Consider the following 16,614-nt stretch of genomic DNA (forward strand, 5'->3'; position numbering starts at 1 on the left):
GTCAGAATCCTAGGAAACATTCAGAAACACAGGGTGGGGCTCCACAGGGTTGGGGGCAGGGATCTGTACTCACAAGAAGCTTCCCTGACATGGGGAAGGAAACGATGACAACAGTGTCAGGGCTACAATGATGTAGCTGGGCCCTAATTCAGAACTCCTCCCCAAAGCCTGACATTCAAAATCGTAAAGCAAACATTCAGGAGGTCTTTTGCTGACAGAGCCTGAATCTTAAAAGGAGGTAGGGAACATCTTGTCATATCGGAAAGCAAGGAAACTATCAAAAACTACCAGGATTTCATCAAAGGAAGAAGATGAGGCTCCTCCTGGCCAAGATGGGGCCGATGTGAACATCACAAGAATAGCTGCAGTGGCTGTGAAAGTCCGTGAGCTCATACTGACACTTGGAAAAATAAATAAATTAATACAACCTAGGTTGCTGTCACTGGAGTATGCAAAGGAACCCATTCATTCTTCTAGAAACTGAGAGAAAAAATAAAAATATCAAGTGGGCTGGCCAGTTAGCTCAGCTGGTTAGAGCACAGCCTCATAACACCAAGGTCACAGATTTGGATTCCTGTACCAGCCAGCCCCCCCCCCCCCCCCCAAACCAAGCACTTATTTTTCCTTTCCTGTGCAAACTGTACCTTAGGGTAACCACTTATCTGATCAGGAGAAGTTTCTCTTTATAGAAATATTCTAGCTAATAAATGAATACGAACATTTTGCAACCCCTAATGAATTAATAGCAGTAGGCAATAATCAACAATTATGGCAACCTCAAGAAAGTGACACTGGCCATTATATGGCTTCTGACAGAAATAGACACCATCACCTAAGAAGCCCTGGTGCGGGGAAAGAAAACTTGAACTGGATCACCCTCTAGATCTAACTACCAGTTCATGGGAAATAAATGAGAAAGAGGAACACGGTACACAAGGCACTGATGTGCAATCTGAAGTCTGGAAACCGCAGCATACACGAGCGAGCACCTTCAATTACAGATAGCAAATGAGAGAAAAGATGCAGGGGGAACTATAAATTAAGAGAGACTTGAGTGATCTAAAAACCAACTACAAAGTCTAGACCTTCTTTGGATTCTGATTTGAAGAAAGAAACTGTAAAAACAACCCAAACCAACAAGAACACTACTACTACCTTCATTTATAAGACAACTGGAGAATCTGAACAATGACTGGTGTTTAGATCAGGAGATAAAATTTTTTAAACGTGATAATGGAAAGACTCTTTAAATGCATACTAAAATATTTATAGATGAAATTATGTGATGTCATGGACTTGCTTTAAAGTAATGCAGTTTGTTGGGGGAGTGGGCCAGGTGGGGTTATGGATGAAACACTATTGGCCATGGGTGGACGAGCACCGAATGCTCTGTAATGAGTACATGGGTTTTGTTATATTCTTCTACCTACTCTTGTACATGATTGCAATTATCTATAATAAAATGTTTCAAAATTATAAAACAGAAAAACAAAATCTTGATGCAGTAAAACCCTAACAAGTCATTGCTTCTGTTCGACAGAAGTGGCTGAATAAAAGCTAACACTTCCCTAACTGTGTAATTTTGACAAAGCACCTGAAGAATAGAGCTTTATTAAGTGCACATAAAAGTGAGTTGCAAAAAAAGTGTCAATTTACTCTGCTGAAATTCAACACCATGACTCCCCCCTCTCAGCACGCTGGCATTTGTGGCCCTTCTACAGGACGAATAAAGAGGAACATTATGTACGTAGGGCTGCGAAGCCCTCAGGAGGTCACAGAGCTGCGCCGTGTGTGCACACATGCTGTTGTAGGATTCAGACCCGAATTCTGAATTCTCCTAATGAACCCGAAAGGGGCAGCCTGGAAAAGTCCAATACTCTGCTGTCTGCACTTCATCATTTGCCCTCAAAACCAAATGCAGAAAAGACTTTCTTCTCATTTAACTTTCTACTTTCCAGTGAATAATTTTCTCAAGTTGCTGACACCGGTTGATGAGAAATAATATTTGATTTTCAAGTCTCATGACTTCAGGACTTCAGATGTTCATTTGATTTCTCAAAGCTTATTTTTACCAGATTTCTAAATATCTGTGGTTGCTCGGTTTTGAATAGAGTGTGGCTGCTGGTTACCCTTAAACAAGTTTTCATGCTTAGTATCTAGTTACCCAAGAAAACCAGCTGCCCTTAACTCCAACAATTTTCTGAAAATATTACTTAATTTCTAACAAAAATAATAAGCTCTCAATAGTCCAAAACTTTGGATCTATAAAGGGGTGGCAGCATAAGGGGTCATGATGGAATCAAAGACCAGCCCTGGTCCTTTCATTGCTGGGAATGCAGATGGCTAGTGTACCCAACACTGGTAGGAGACCAATGATTTATCTCAAAAAACACCTCGAGACTGTCAGTCTTCTCCCAACTTAGCTAATTTATCTACTGGCTAACAGCTGGAATGAGAAAGAACAGAAAGTGATATGTTGACCCATAAAAGATCTTTCAACCAATTGCTCCATATTCACACCATTCTCCCTGCATACGTACATTTCCAATGGGCTATTTATATGCCCAACTGGCCACCTTCCAAATGAGAGCCATGTGTCTGAGTATAAGCACAAAAAGCAAATTATTCACAGATTAAGTCTTGCTTCCCAGGTTCCTAATAATTCAATCCACTAAACTGAATTATTGGGACTCACTGAACACTTACTACAGTCTACTGCCGCAAGGAACTTGCACAGCGTAGCTTTGTGACTATTGGCATATATGATCAAGCAGCCCAGAGCACCACCCAACCGGGCCACGTCCAGGCTCCATCAACGTACTTTGCCGTCCGGACTTCTACGGTGCCCTTGAGCTTTTCCTCACTGTCATTTTCAAAGTACATCAGCTTGGACTGGCGGAGAACGAACCAGCGCTTCTTCCAATTTCTCCTGGACAGTGTAGAGGAACCTCCGCCTTTTTTGTGGAGCCAGCCTTGCTTGAGCGCCTCCTGCTTGGAGCGGAACCACAGGAAGGTTTCGTCCTTGAGGACACACCAGCGGCGTTTCCAGGAGTTCATTAAGCCACCTGTTTCCCCAAGATCAAATAGGGAGGGGTTTAAGAGAAGTCAATCAAACTGAATGACAGTAACACCCATAACAGGTCTTAAGGTTTAGCCTGTCTTTAACTTAGTCCTGCTGCGGCACACCCAGAGACCCCTTATTATCTGAAAATGGTTTACAGGTGTAAGATTGAGACTACGAAACAAAGCAAGATTCCAAATTGCTTTGAATTGTGATTGGACTTAAAAAAAGAGAGAGAAAGAGAATTTAGCTATAATTTATGTAGTAGAAAACTTTTGGTTAAGATTAATTAGACAAGAACATACAGGTATTATCTCTCACAGGATTAAAAATATTTCTACTCTCTTCTAGCAGGATAGTTTTACCTTAGTATTCTAGATTCCCCAAAGAGGCTCAAGGGTGTCATGACCATCATTCAAAAATCTGTTTTAATTAACACCCTGAAGAACCTCATCTTCTTCAGTAATTGATTATAAAATGTCCACACATTATTTTTTGATTGGCCAGTAATAAACATAAGAAACTTTTAAACATGGATATTTAAAAAGTAAATAGAAACAAAATACTTCCTTTTTATAAACTGGAAAATAAATGTAAATGGACCTTTTCAGATAATTTCTTCAATGACTTTTAATGATTATAGATCTACGCCTCACGTGGGAACAGATGAGGCTATGACATTGGTTTCAGTTCAGTATGCAAAGGACAGACATTGCACCTGTTTCGTTGAACTACATAGACTGCTCTCCCTCCTTCTTTTTAAATATAAGGTGTAAATATAAGATATAAGGTTCCCTGCTCACCTAGCTGAGATAGCTTTTGTGATCATGCTAACCTCCAGAGCTATTTCCTAACAAACAGGCAACTTGCCAAGGACTACCAGAATAAAACATTATTACTTTTTTGATCTGTGACTTTAATTTGGGTTTCTCAAAACAAGCCTAGAGAAAACTTTAGTACAAAGTTAATTTATTACCTTATCATCTTTAAATGATAAAGCTTATTCACAGTTGTTTCAAAGATTAGAACAGTCATCACAACAGCCGTCAGCACTAGTGTATTTAATCTGCTCATCATCTGCTTTAGGATTCACTCTTAGCCCTCTCTCTGCAGTTCCAGCTGCTCTCTTGATACTTTACCATTTACAGATTTTGATCAATGCTATTAATTTCCCAGTTGCAAACACCTGAAGTAGGTTATCTGGCTGGTAAAAACTCATTTTTACCCATAAAATGTAAGTGGGTGATTGGATTTTCTTTTTCATTGGCTTCTCTGAAACTACTTCTCTGGTACTACTATAAGACTATCTTAATGATTAAATGGTGCTGCCATTTACACAATAACTTGTTTTACTCAGAGATGCCCAAACCTTACCTGCTTACCTTCTTGAACTCTGATTTTAATGCTTTAAATATATCTTTACTTTTTTCCTAATTTTATTTGTTTAATCAGACAACAATGTGATAAGTCAATGCCATATTTTATAAATAGCAGTGACATTATAGGAGATTTTAAAGCAAACTTAAAGAACTAAAAGTTAATTAGGGGAGGGGAAATTTATTAATAATAAAAAGCTTGTATTTATTCTACCTGAGAAATATATGAGAAAAATCTTAAGATGCAATCATTAAATACTTATTGAATCACTAGGTTCTGATTTGATTATTTTTTTTCTTTTGTCAGGTGTTCCAATGCTGGCTATGTCATTTGGTTAGAATCTCTCAATTTCATTCCAACACTCATAAAAATTTATACCAACTAGTGATTTCAGAAAATAGAAAGGTCTCTCCTAAGCCAAACCTGGTGGGGTTTTCATGAGCACTTGGGGGTCTAAGTCTGAGAATGGCAGATCATTGAAAAGCAAATGACCAGTGTTAGTGGCCAGACCCATCTTTTCAGAAGGGGAGCAGATGAAGCAAAAAGGAAATCAAGTGAAAGGAAAAACATAAGAAGAACAGAAAAAAAATATGAAGGAGAACAAAAGAAAGATACATAAAGAAAGATAAATACACCAATGAGAGAAACAAAGGAATAGAAGAAACAGGGAAAGGGAACACAGAATAAAAGTTTTTCATTGAGGGAAGAAGAAAAGGAAAAGTGAGTGAAAAAAGATGGCTGTAGAAAACAAAGTAAAGGGTCAGAGAAGACAAAAAACTTAAAGATGGGGAAAGCAAGAAAAGGAGAGAAAGGAAAGGGTATCAGGGTAAAGAACTCACCTGGGGACAGGGTCTGGTTATCCCCACCCCATCCTCACATCCTTGACTCTTGCCCTCATTCAGTCTAGGGCCATGTGAGAAACAAGATGTTCCCCACTTTTGACAACTGCTATGGTTTAAATGTCCCCCCAAAAGTTCATGTATTGAAGTTTGATTTCCAATGTGGCTGTGTAGAAAATTGGGGCCTTTGGGAGGCGATTAGATCGTGAGAACTATGCTCTCATGAATGGATTAATCCACCCATGGAGTAATGGGTTAATAGTTATCATGGGAGCAGACCTGGGGGCTCTATAAGGAGGGCAAGTAAGCACGTAAAAGCGCTCTTGCCCCATTCTTCCCATATGATAACCTGTGTCACCTAGGGACTCTACAGAAAGTCCCCACCAAGATGAAGGACCTCACCAGATGTGTCCCCTGGACACTGGACTTCCCAGCCTCCAAAACTGTAAGAAATAAATTTCATTTTCTTACAAATGACCCTGTTTTAGGTACTCTGTTGTAAGCAACAAATAATGGACTAAGACAATGATCCACGTAAAACTCCTACCAAAAACTGGTGATGATTGTGGTTTCCCATTATCCCTGTCACTGAGTTAAGCCAGAGTCAAAAACATGAATAAGGCATGAGTACGAGGTCCTAATCAAATAATTTTTCAAAAGGAGTGTGCCTTAAGGTCCCCAAGTGTTAAAGTTCAATACAGTATACTTAAAGGTTAACAGTAACTAAAACACAGTCATGCGTTGCTTAATGACGAGCACAAGAGAAAAGCACTGTTGGGCAATTTTGACGTCGTGTGAGCATGACAGAGTATACATACACGAACCTAGACGGCACAGCCCACAACACACACAGGCTGTATGTTACAGCCTATTGCTCCCAGCCAGCATCACCACTAACACGTGAGAAACATGTTACGCTACAACATTACCATGGCTAAGACCTCCCTAGGTGACAGGAAGTTTTTAGCTCCACTACACAGTAGTCTTATGGGACGACCATCATGTGCGGTCTGCCATCGACTGAAATGTGCATTATGCGGCGCACGACTGTATACGATGAAAATTCTCATCGGAAAGTAGGTGTTTAAGCAGTTTAAGCAGCTGTGGCCCTCTGTCAGATCTTTATACTCCCCCCACCATGTACAGCATATCCTTCTAGGTTCTGTAACACACTGTGGGAGAGAAAAATGCAGTTTATCATTAGAATGGGTGCCTACCAATTCCAGCAGCAGCAGCAGCACACGCATTTGTTTGTGTGTATATGTATGTGGGTGAGAAAGACAGAGAGAAAGAGTGGAAGAGAAAGAGGCAGGGAGAGGAGGAGAAAAAGTGGAAAGGAGAAAGGAAGAAAGGAAAATAAATGGAGATAAGACAGGGGAGGCCACAGAGAGGACAGAGGGACTGCAAATGGAGGCATGGTGGTCCTACCTCTCTGCACCAATCCAGGGACATCAACTCAGCATTCACCATGGTAGGACCATGTCACCCATGTTACACCAGCATAGCATGGCGTCCTCCATTCACCTATGTGGCCTAATGCTCCCATAAGGGGCAGGTAAAGTGGCCTGCAAGTCATACCTTTCATGTACAGGAAGCTGTGGAAGTACGGCAGCGTGACACAGCTGTACACCGAGTCGCGCCGGTAAGAGAGTTCATCATCTGTATCAAACCTAGAGTCAAAGTCCTCTTCGCTATCTTCAAACTGGACAAGGGGAGAGAGAGCCAGCAGTGAGCAGAAAGTCAGCACGGAAAACACCCAGCATATCTCAACATGGAAAAAATAAAAATCACGGACAAAGGAGCGATACTCCCAATTCACAGCATCACAATGGAGCGTGACCATTTTACATTTTTTTCACTATAATTTTCCTCTCCAGGTTTGAAGTTTTTTCAGAACGTAACCTGATTGACACTTTGAGAAAAGTACACCTTTCTCCCCCACCCACACATCTCAATGTGTTAATGTGGGAAGCAGTAAAAATTAATAGTTTCAAAAGGAGTTGGAGCAGGCAGACCCTGGTTCTACCACTGACAAGTTATGTGATTTCAGGCAAGTAACCTGCAAATCTCAGTCTTCTGTAAAATGTCAACATTAAGGTCTGCTTTATTTGAAGGTAGTTATAAAATACTAAAGCAGCAAATTTGTCCTTTACCCACCGATGCTCTACAAGTCATACCAAATTTCTTATACTCTTTCTGAAAGTACTATTTCATTTTTTTGCTTAAAGCTTTTGTTCATACTGTTAAACAACAAAACAGAACAACAAAAAAAGCACAGTGAAGTGTGGCAACCAAAAGAATTCTTCAGACTTACAAAAGACTAACTTTTAGGGTCAAATCATTAGATGGACTGATGCATAAAACACAAGGCACACGTACTTTAATCCAAAGGCTATCTACTCTAGAGGCTGGCTGGTTAGCTCAGTTGGTTAGAATGCAGCCTTATAACCTGAAGGTCATGGCTGGTTCAGATCCCTGTATTAGCCAGCCGCCAAAAAAATGAAAAATTTTAGAAAGTCAAAGGCTATCTATTCTAAAAATAACACTGCTGTTTAAGAGTATAATTTTACTCAAACCATGCAAGAGTTAATCTCCTTTTAATCACTATGCTAAAAATATTTTCAAGTCTTCAAAAGCGGAGGGAGCATTTAATACACAACCAAAGGGAAAAAAAAAATAAAAGTAAACTATAATAAATCCAGAAGCTGGAAAGAGAGCATATCGAAACCCTGAAGATTCCTCCCTTACAACCAGCACAAGGACTAGCATCGTGCGGTGTGGACTGTGAAGTTACTGGAAGGAAAGTTCTCCAACACTCCCTTGGCAAGTCTAGTTGCAGCTCTGGGTGTGCCTCGTTTCCCATCGTGCAGCAAAGCAAAGCTAACGGCTCTGTTTAAAATGCCAGTTTTCTCAGGCCTCAGGCAAAATTCAGTTCTGGGCTTTCAGTTCAACCCGCAACAGGCACATCCAGGTACTATTTACTAATGTGCTTGGTTTTTGGAAAGAGAAAGGGGTTTAAGATACCCATAAGCTCACGACTGTGAAATCTTTGTGCATTCTATGGGGGGATGTCTTAGTGCAACAGGGGTGTGGATGACAGGCCCCTTGCATCCCCAGGGGGACAACTCGGCAGGTACTCACCGAGGACTGCGCCCCTTCGGAGCTGAAGCGGTAGGCGCTGGAACTGTTGTAGGTCCCCACAGAGCAGCGGTAGTCTGGGGACCACTGGCTACCGCAGGAGTTGGAGAAGGTCACGCTGCTGCCGGAGGTGATGGCGCCATCCTCATAATCGTCCTGGTCATAGTCGTAGTCGCCGTCCGGAGAGGGCAGGTCCCCGGTGTTCTGGGGCATGCAGTAGGTGGACTCCCCGCTGGAGGAGTCGTGGCCAGACGGGGCGAGCAGCACTGTGCTGTCCGCACTGGGGCTGGTGGGCACCACCGTGTCGTTCATGTAGGGGTCCTCCTCGGAAGAGTCGTCGCTGGTGCGGATGCCACTTGTGCGTTGGTCCGAGTGGCCGTGCTCGCTGGGGTTGGGGGAGTCCTTGAAGGCGTCGTCGTCGGCCTCGAAGCCCTCATCCACCTCCTCCTCCGGGTAGGGCTGGCTGAAGTTGAAGCTGGGCTTGTCCCCGCTCGCGCTCTCAGCCAGCTCGCCGAGCTCGACGGACAGGGACAGGGAGCGCTCGATGTTCCGCACACACTCGTCGATCTCGTCGAAGTTGAGGGACTCGAGGAACTCCTGGGCGGCGCGGCAGGCTTCGTCTTCCAGCCTCCGGAGCTCCTCGTCCCGCAGCTGCTGCAGCTTCTGCAGGGAGGCCTCGGTCAGCGAGAGCTCCTGCTGCTCCTTCATGCGCTGCAGGTCCTCAATCTCCTTCTCCAGGCGGAGGATCTCTTCCACCTGCTTGTTTTCTTTCTGCCTCTCCAGTTCCTGGGTCAGCTCTGCCTCCTTCTGGCTCCTCTGCAAGGCTTCGAGCTCTCGCTGCTTCTTTGCTTCTTCCTCCTGGATGTAAAGGAGAAGGGAGATTTTAGGACATTTCAAGAGACAAAGTACAAGCATCACCCCCACTCTGCAACCACAATGTGATGGTTATGGGCTGAACTGTGTCCCCCCATCCCACCCCAAACTCAAGCCCTAAACCCAGTACCTGAGAATGTGACTGTATTTGTTTTTTTTTTTTTTTTTTGTCATTTTTGTGACCGGCCACACCGCGCTCAGCCAGTGAGCACGCCGGCCATCCCTATATAGGATCCGAACCCGCGGCGGGAGCGCCGCTGAGCTCCCAAGCGCTGCACTCTCCCGAGTGCGCCACAGGGCCGGCCCAATGTGACTGTATTTGGAAACAAGGCTGTTAAAGAGGTAACTACGTTGAAATGAGGCTGAGAGGATGGGCCCTAATCCAAGCTAACTGGTGCCCTTATATGAAGAGGAGATTAGGACACACAGAGACACTAGGGAAGGGTGCACACAGAAGAAAGGCCAGCGAGACAGTGAGAAGGCGGCTGTCTGCAAGCCAAGGAGAGAGGCCTCAAGAGGAACCAAACCTAAGGGCACCTTGCCCTTGGACTTCCAGCCTCCAGAACTGTGAGAAAATCAATTCCCATTGTTTAATCCACTCAGGCTTTGGTATTTTGTCATGGCAGCTGTAACAAATTATTAATGCAGGGGTGATATCGGTTTAGAGAAATTACGCTGTTGGGATTCACACTAAAATTTTAGACATTCACCAAGCTTTACCCAACGGTAACGGGTTAGAAATTGCATCGTAAACATTTCCTCTTGAGCTATTCTTCCTGTATCTTTCTACTTTATTTCAGTTTTGAATCCTAGAGTCGAAGCGTTTCAAGTGGGAAGGAAGCGGGTAAGCAAGAGGCCAAACTGTCACAGCGTTCATCACCTGCTGGGCGTGGAGCTCAGCTTCTCTTCGGGCTCTCTCTCTTTCTCTAAAAATAGGAAAGAAGAAGGAAAGTAAAAATCAACAACAACAATGACGACAACCCTAGAACCACTTTTCAGGGAGATGTGTCTGCCAAAGCTTTGCTAAAAACAACTTCAAAAGCATGAAGAACAAAGCCTCTTCCTTTGGCAATGTGCTTATTCTGCGCATGAATACAATTGTACACAGAATTGGGTCTTCAGTGCTGCCAAGGAATTCTAAATTCCAGCCACCAAGAGCTATTATTTTAAATAGTCGGTTCTGCAGCATCGACTGAGGATTCTTGATGCACGAGAGATACTAAGCATAAAACTCAAAATGTATGCTTCATCCCAGCAAGAAAGCTCCTGTACCTTTCTTCTTCCTCCCGTTTCTTCTTTTCTTCCTGCTCCTGCTTCTCGGCCAGCAGTTGTCGGTAAACTCTACGAGCAATCTGACCTCTGAGTTGCTTCTGGAAAACGATGGCTGCTTTTTTCAGGTGCAAAAATCTCCTCCTCAGAAGGAATGCTCTATAATTCTTCTGGATTACTACCACACAATAAAGGACCTTCCTGTACTGCTTTCTGAAAGCAAAAAAGAAACCAGAGAATAGCTGTTGAGGTAATGAATGAGGCTTCGAGTTATTCAAATGAGCTTACATGAAGGCTACAAGACAAAAGAGGAGGGCCTGCTTTGGGAATGATACCCTCATTATGGAGAAGGGAGGGGACAAAGGGGCCCCTCTGGTCAAAACAAAACAGAAGAAAAACAAAATAACAACAAACAAAACTAAAGTAAGAACTCTATCCCTATCTTGGCTAAACAAACACATAACCCCTAATGCTAACTTTGAATAGCCCTGGCAGGAAGTTGGGTAAACAAATATCAAAAGAGATTTGATGTATTCTACTGTTCATACGAAGAAAGAAAAAAAAAAAGCCACTGCAGCAGGACAGCTTTGTATTTCAGAAAACGTTAATATATGGGGTTTCATGTGCGCTATTCTGCATAGCGGACAGAACAAAAATGCACGGGAAAAAAGCTGCCTCACTCTGCAAACAACTGGAGAGTGGGCCTCCAGAGACCAAACCTTAATACCAAAGAACATAGCCAAGCTGCTGTGGCTTCAATGCATAACGCAGACGAACTAGGTAAACCAGTTAAGTATGTCAGCAGAGTCCCCTAATGTCACTGTTCTAATTGTAGATGTTGAAAAGTGATGAGCATCCTTTCCTCTTTCTGCCCAGGTCAAGCTGACGGGGCTTCTGGCATAGATACCTGGGAGGCCTCGCCTGGGACTCTTCTCAGTGCAAACGACTCAGGCTGGTCCACAGGGGACACATAGCTGGGGAAGGACCCCGCATGGAGCTTAACATCTTCTCCCCTGAGCGTGGCTCTTACCGTGCCAAGTAGCCCAAGATGTGGGCGCGGATCACCATGGCCGCCTGGGTAACTTCTTCCTCTCGCCGTTTCTCCAGCTTTTGCTCCAAGGATTCTCGAAGAAAGACCTGCCCAGGAGGGAGCCACATGTCAGAAGCAAAGAACATGGCTGGTAGAAGAAAGGACCTCTGAGTCAGAGATATCCTTCTGGGGTAAGGCTTTTTTTCTCTCTTCTTAAGTTGGCTTCAAACTCACATGCCCATGCTTTCTAGAACAGTGGTTTTTAAAAATCCCACCTGTCATGGACTAATACGTTTATAAAGATATATTACAAGAAAGAAAAAACTAAAAGATATATAAAGTACAAGTTCCGTTTACTTTGTTATAATTATTAGATTTAATAAGTATAAAATGACTCTCAAATTGTTATTAACATTTCTAAACACTTTATCTCATCATGGGCCAGAACAAATGGACCAGCTCCAGTCCTACACGGAAGCCAAGTAACGAAAAGATATAGAGACACAGAAAGAAGAGGGAGAGAGGGAATCCAGGAAATTCCCAAAATGTTATTTTGCTATCACATGAAAACCTTCTCTTCACACCTTCTAAATGATTATGAACAGAGCATCTTAGCTTCAAAAACTTAAATGCACATAAAAATATTGACATTAAGAATGTAATTCTGAAAACTAAGTTTGAAATGAGAACTGAACTATTTCCGCTACATCTCAGTTCAGCTATCACAAGCACACTGGAATTGGGATTAAACAACTTGAGCTATTTGTTGTTCTGTTTCTGAGAAGGGGGACCTCAATCCTCTGCTTGTCAAATAAGGTAAGCGTGTCTGATAATTGGCACTCTGTATGAGAAGATATGAAAATATTAAGACCCTCCCTTTATCGAGGTAGCTTTTAATTTCTGCATTTCAGATTTAATATATGCATAAGAAGTTTTGAATTATTCCCTGAAAACACTAGTGCCGAATATTTTTATGCTTTTCTGTTAAGGTCAGCATGGAGGCATTTTGGTGCCTCTGTGAATTTTCACTTCATGCTCCATGAGTCATTCTGGCTATGCTGATGCGTTCACGTTGTCTTCATGACGCAGTTCTCCAGACTCCCTGCTCTGTCTCCTCGATGACATTTGGGCCAAAAAAGCAAATAAAGAGTCCTACCACCTTGTGACCCACAGAAGCTGCACCTATTCCTGCTCTGGGTTCCTGAGCATTTGTAAAACTCTACACACACAAATCTTCTAGAAAAGCTTTTCATACAATCCTCTTCTTATAATTGCAATTAATATGCTCTGTTGATGCATGAAGACACTGTATCTTTAGCAAACAGCAAAAATATCTTTAACGTACAGAACAAAAGCTACAAATATAAAGCTTGTCTTGTGTGATAGCAATTAGAGTTGTTCAGAAATATGAATTCTCCATATTATTAAAACCACGTATCAGAAGCAGCTTTCATCAAGATTGGACTTTAGAGTAGTATTTAAACTTCTCTTTGACATTATTTTTTGGTATTACATACCTTATTATTCTAATGCATTGGCTCTCGTGAGTGTTTAGAAGGGAAAGTAATGAAGTCACATGCTGGAGAAGCATGGTGGTGGTGGTGACACACTAAGAAAAAAGTGTCGACTCTAACGAGTGAGACATTTATTAGGGGAGCAAATGGAAACTTTTCTGAAGGAACAAACCCCCCTTTCATTATCAGAAGTCTAAAGAACATCTTGGTTGGAATCAAAACCAGAGAAATACAGTCATCCCTTGGTATCCCCAAAGACACCAAGACCTGTGCAGACACTAAAATCCAAGGATATTCAAGTTCCTGATGCAAAATGGAGCAGTATTTGTATATAACCTACGCAATCCTCTTGTATACTTTAAGTCATCTGCAGTCTCCTTATAATAGGTAATGCTATGTAAGTGCTATGTCAATACTTGTAGTTATATTGTATTTTTTTTTTTTTTTTTTTTGGCTTGGATTATTTTTTGTTATTTTTAAAATTTTTTCTGAATACTTTCAACCTGCAGATGAGGAACCTGGGGTACGGGGATACAGACGGCCAATTGTACCTGCTTCACCCTCATACCCATTAAGAAGAGAGCTCTTCTGCTCTGCCTATTACATTATACTTGTACATCTTTATCTACATTCTCCTTCACTAACATGAAGGGCAAACAAATGGAGCAAAATGCTTTTAGAGACCTGCCCTAGGTTCATTAAGAGTATCCACCCCGAATTTATGCAACAACACACGGCAAGTGTCACAGTGAGCCCTTGTGTCACATTATCATGTTCTTAGGACTTGGCTGCGATCGAATCAGCATGACCGAGCTCCTGTGCGTGGTGGTGTCACCCGGCATCACACTGCCCTCGGCAGGCACCACGAAGCAGCTTAGGACAGGGCGGCGTCCACTCCAGCGGCTGCTCTGCTGAGCGCGACTCAATATCCAACACCTTCACCTTTACATAGCCGAGGATCCTATGGGTCCTTCTAGTACGATTTCTTTATGAAAATACCTCTCACAGGCTTTATTACCACAGAACGAAGGAAGAAGGTCTAATAATGTCGAGAGGGTCAGAAAAGCAATGTGTGCTGGAATCTTGAGGCAGAGGGAAAAGACCAGGGAAGAAAGGGGAGCAGCCGCCCACCTGAGTCCCCCTAAACGCAGCTTCTCAGTCGCGAAATCCATCAGAACCTCCTTCAACGGCTGTTCCATGGAGAACGGAACAGGCCTCCTCCCTGCTGTAGTGAAGCTTCCCCAGTCCTACAGATAAGAATTCTTGCCTTACGAAGACTAAATATGTTTTATATACACCAGTCAATTCAGACCTGGTGCCATGTTTCATCTGGTGACGCCCATGCTGGCCACATGTCCCTCTGCTGGGTAAGTATGACGGAAATCCCTTCACCAGACCATCCAGATGTTCATCAGAGGCTCAAGGCTTTACATGCAAAGACCTTCTGGTGGCAACACTCACTGAAACCCATGCTAGTGAATAATTAAATCAAACAAAATTAAATCAAACTCAGGTCAAGATCAAAGCTATCTAGAGGACGCAATTCAAATGCTCTAATGTTTGCATTTACCTCCCAACGGTTCTGTGGACTGATAAGCTTCCATACAACTATTCTACTTCTAACTTTTCACTCATTAAAATTTAACTCCTCTTTAGAGATTTCCTCTTCTTGACTACTTCCCTGATCCATCTCAATCCACATGGACCTCTCCTAGAGAAGCTGTCTCCTCAGTGCTTAAAAGAGATTATACTGTATAACCTAATTTTCAGTTGTAAGTGGATGTCTTATCTTCCAACAACTAAGTAAACTGAGGACAATGCCCATCTTTCTGAATCCCTGATGGTACACCTGGTCCCAAGCCCTCCTTGCACCGGATTTCCTAATGTAAACTGTAAGTGAAGTTGGATTGGTACTTGGAGCTCAGAAAAGAGACTGTTAATGGCTGGGGTGAGTCATAGTGATCTGTACAAGGCAGTGAGATAAGACAGGGGCATTAGTTTGTAGAGAATGCAATTTCTTTTTGACTTAAAAAAAAATCAGAGCCGACTATACTGCACTGCCAAGAGCTCTACTTGAGCCATTTTCTTCAGAAAGTTTTCCTTGAGGAAATAAACACACGACATCCTTGTGCCACCCCAACAGCTTTTCAGCACTTAGATATTGACTGAGCTCCTACTACATGCACTGTGTAAAGGAGCAATGAACTCCACTCTCCCCACTGAGTGACTGCAGAGAGGCCAGCGGCATGACAGCATGTCAAGTGCTACAAGAGGGCTAAGAAGAGGATGATCTGGGGTGACAGAGGAGGGGACTTCACTCAGTTTTGGGGTGCATTAAAGAAAGTCAGAAAAGGATTTCTGTCAAAGTCTACACCTAAGCCAAGACCTGAAGGATGAGTTGGCTCAGGAAGGAGTGGAGAGGAAGGTTCCAGGCAGAGACACCTATCAACCTGCAATGGGCACACCCTAAGGTGATCCTCGAGGAGTTAGGCCTTGTTTAATCCTCAGTGTGGGAAGAACCAGTGACTTGCTTGCAGCCAGCAGAATTTGGCAAAGGCGATGTCTCTTCTGTGAGTGTGTTATATTATTAAAGACTCCGTCTTAACTGACTGGAGGAGGAACTTGCCCTGCGGGCCTTGAGGAAGTGAGCCATGTTGTGAGGGGCCACACAGCAAGGTCCTTTGGGGCCTCCAGGAGCTGCAAGTGGGCCCTGACTGTCATCAGAAAGAAAACAGGGACTTCAGTCTTACAAACACACAAGGAAATAAATTCTACCAACAACCAGTGAGCTTGGAAGAACACCCCCAGAGCTCCAGAAATAAATGAAGTCCCAGGATACAGAGACCACAGGCTTGCAAGACCCTGATCAGAGGACCCAGTTAAGCACCAACTCTGACTCTTAGATACTGTGAAATAATAAATGTGAATTGTTAGAGCCGTGGAGTTTGCAGTAACGTATTACACAGCAATGGACAGTAGTGTGATACCTCTGCACGCCATCTCTACCTTATTAAATGTCTGTATCTCAAACCTCTCACCAATTAAACATTCCTCCAGAGCAGACGGGTAGGACCATCATGGCTTTCCCTGGCAGAGTGGCCGTGAAGTCATGCCTAAGTATGTGTCATTGATCTCACACTGGTCAAACTGCAGGATACATGTCTGTCTGTCTTCCTCCCTCCCGTCTCCCTTTCCTTTCTCCTTCTTTCTTTTTTTACAACAAGGAAACTCCTTGGCTAAAAACAACTTATTATGAGTGAGAACTATTAAATATTTCTGACAGTGCACTGTTACATACAAGTAGTGGCAGGAGGACCAGCTCTTACTTTGGAGGACACCCTTATACCCAAAGGCCAACCCCAGCTGCCTGCACTTCTGTGTCCAGAGTCACACGTCTGTCTTTCCCATGTGATAAGAGACTGGAGGCACGTGGAAAGCCAAATGAGATTTTTGGCAGCTCCCTGACACAGGGAGAAAAGGTTGGACAACTAATATTATGGTTAATTTTTGGTG

General features: G+C 43.0%; 1 protein-coding gene across 1 annotated transcript in view; it reads right to left on the bottom strand.

The window, feature by feature from the left end:
- The window catches only part of MYO10 (myosin X), a 206,684-nt gene that overhangs the window by 20,636 nt on the left and 169,434 nt on the right, over positions 1 to 16,614 (bottom strand). Inside the window, exons 22-27 of the mRNA XM_063085311.1 lie at positions 11,588 to 11,694; positions 10,561 to 10,770; positions 10,169 to 10,214; positions 8,419 to 9,273; positions 6,856 to 6,979; positions 2,822 to 3,065 (exon numbers count right to left, since the gene is read on the bottom strand). Coding sequence (XP_062941381.1) covers positions 2,822 to 3,065; positions 6,856 to 6,979; positions 8,419 to 9,273; positions 10,169 to 10,214; positions 10,561 to 10,770; positions 11,588 to 11,694 — 1,586 coding nt within the window. The remainder of the gene's footprint in view (positions 1 to 2,821; positions 3,066 to 6,855; positions 6,980 to 8,418; positions 9,274 to 10,168; positions 10,215 to 10,560; positions 10,771 to 11,587; positions 11,695 to 16,614) is intronic.

This window comes from Cynocephalus volans, chromosome 2 (genome assembly GCF_027409185.1).
Source record: "Cynocephalus volans isolate mCynVol1 chromosome 2, mCynVol1.pri, whole genome shotgun sequence".
Taxonomy (NCBI): domain Eukaryota; kingdom Metazoa; phylum Chordata; class Mammalia; order Dermoptera; family Cynocephalidae; genus Cynocephalus; species Cynocephalus volans.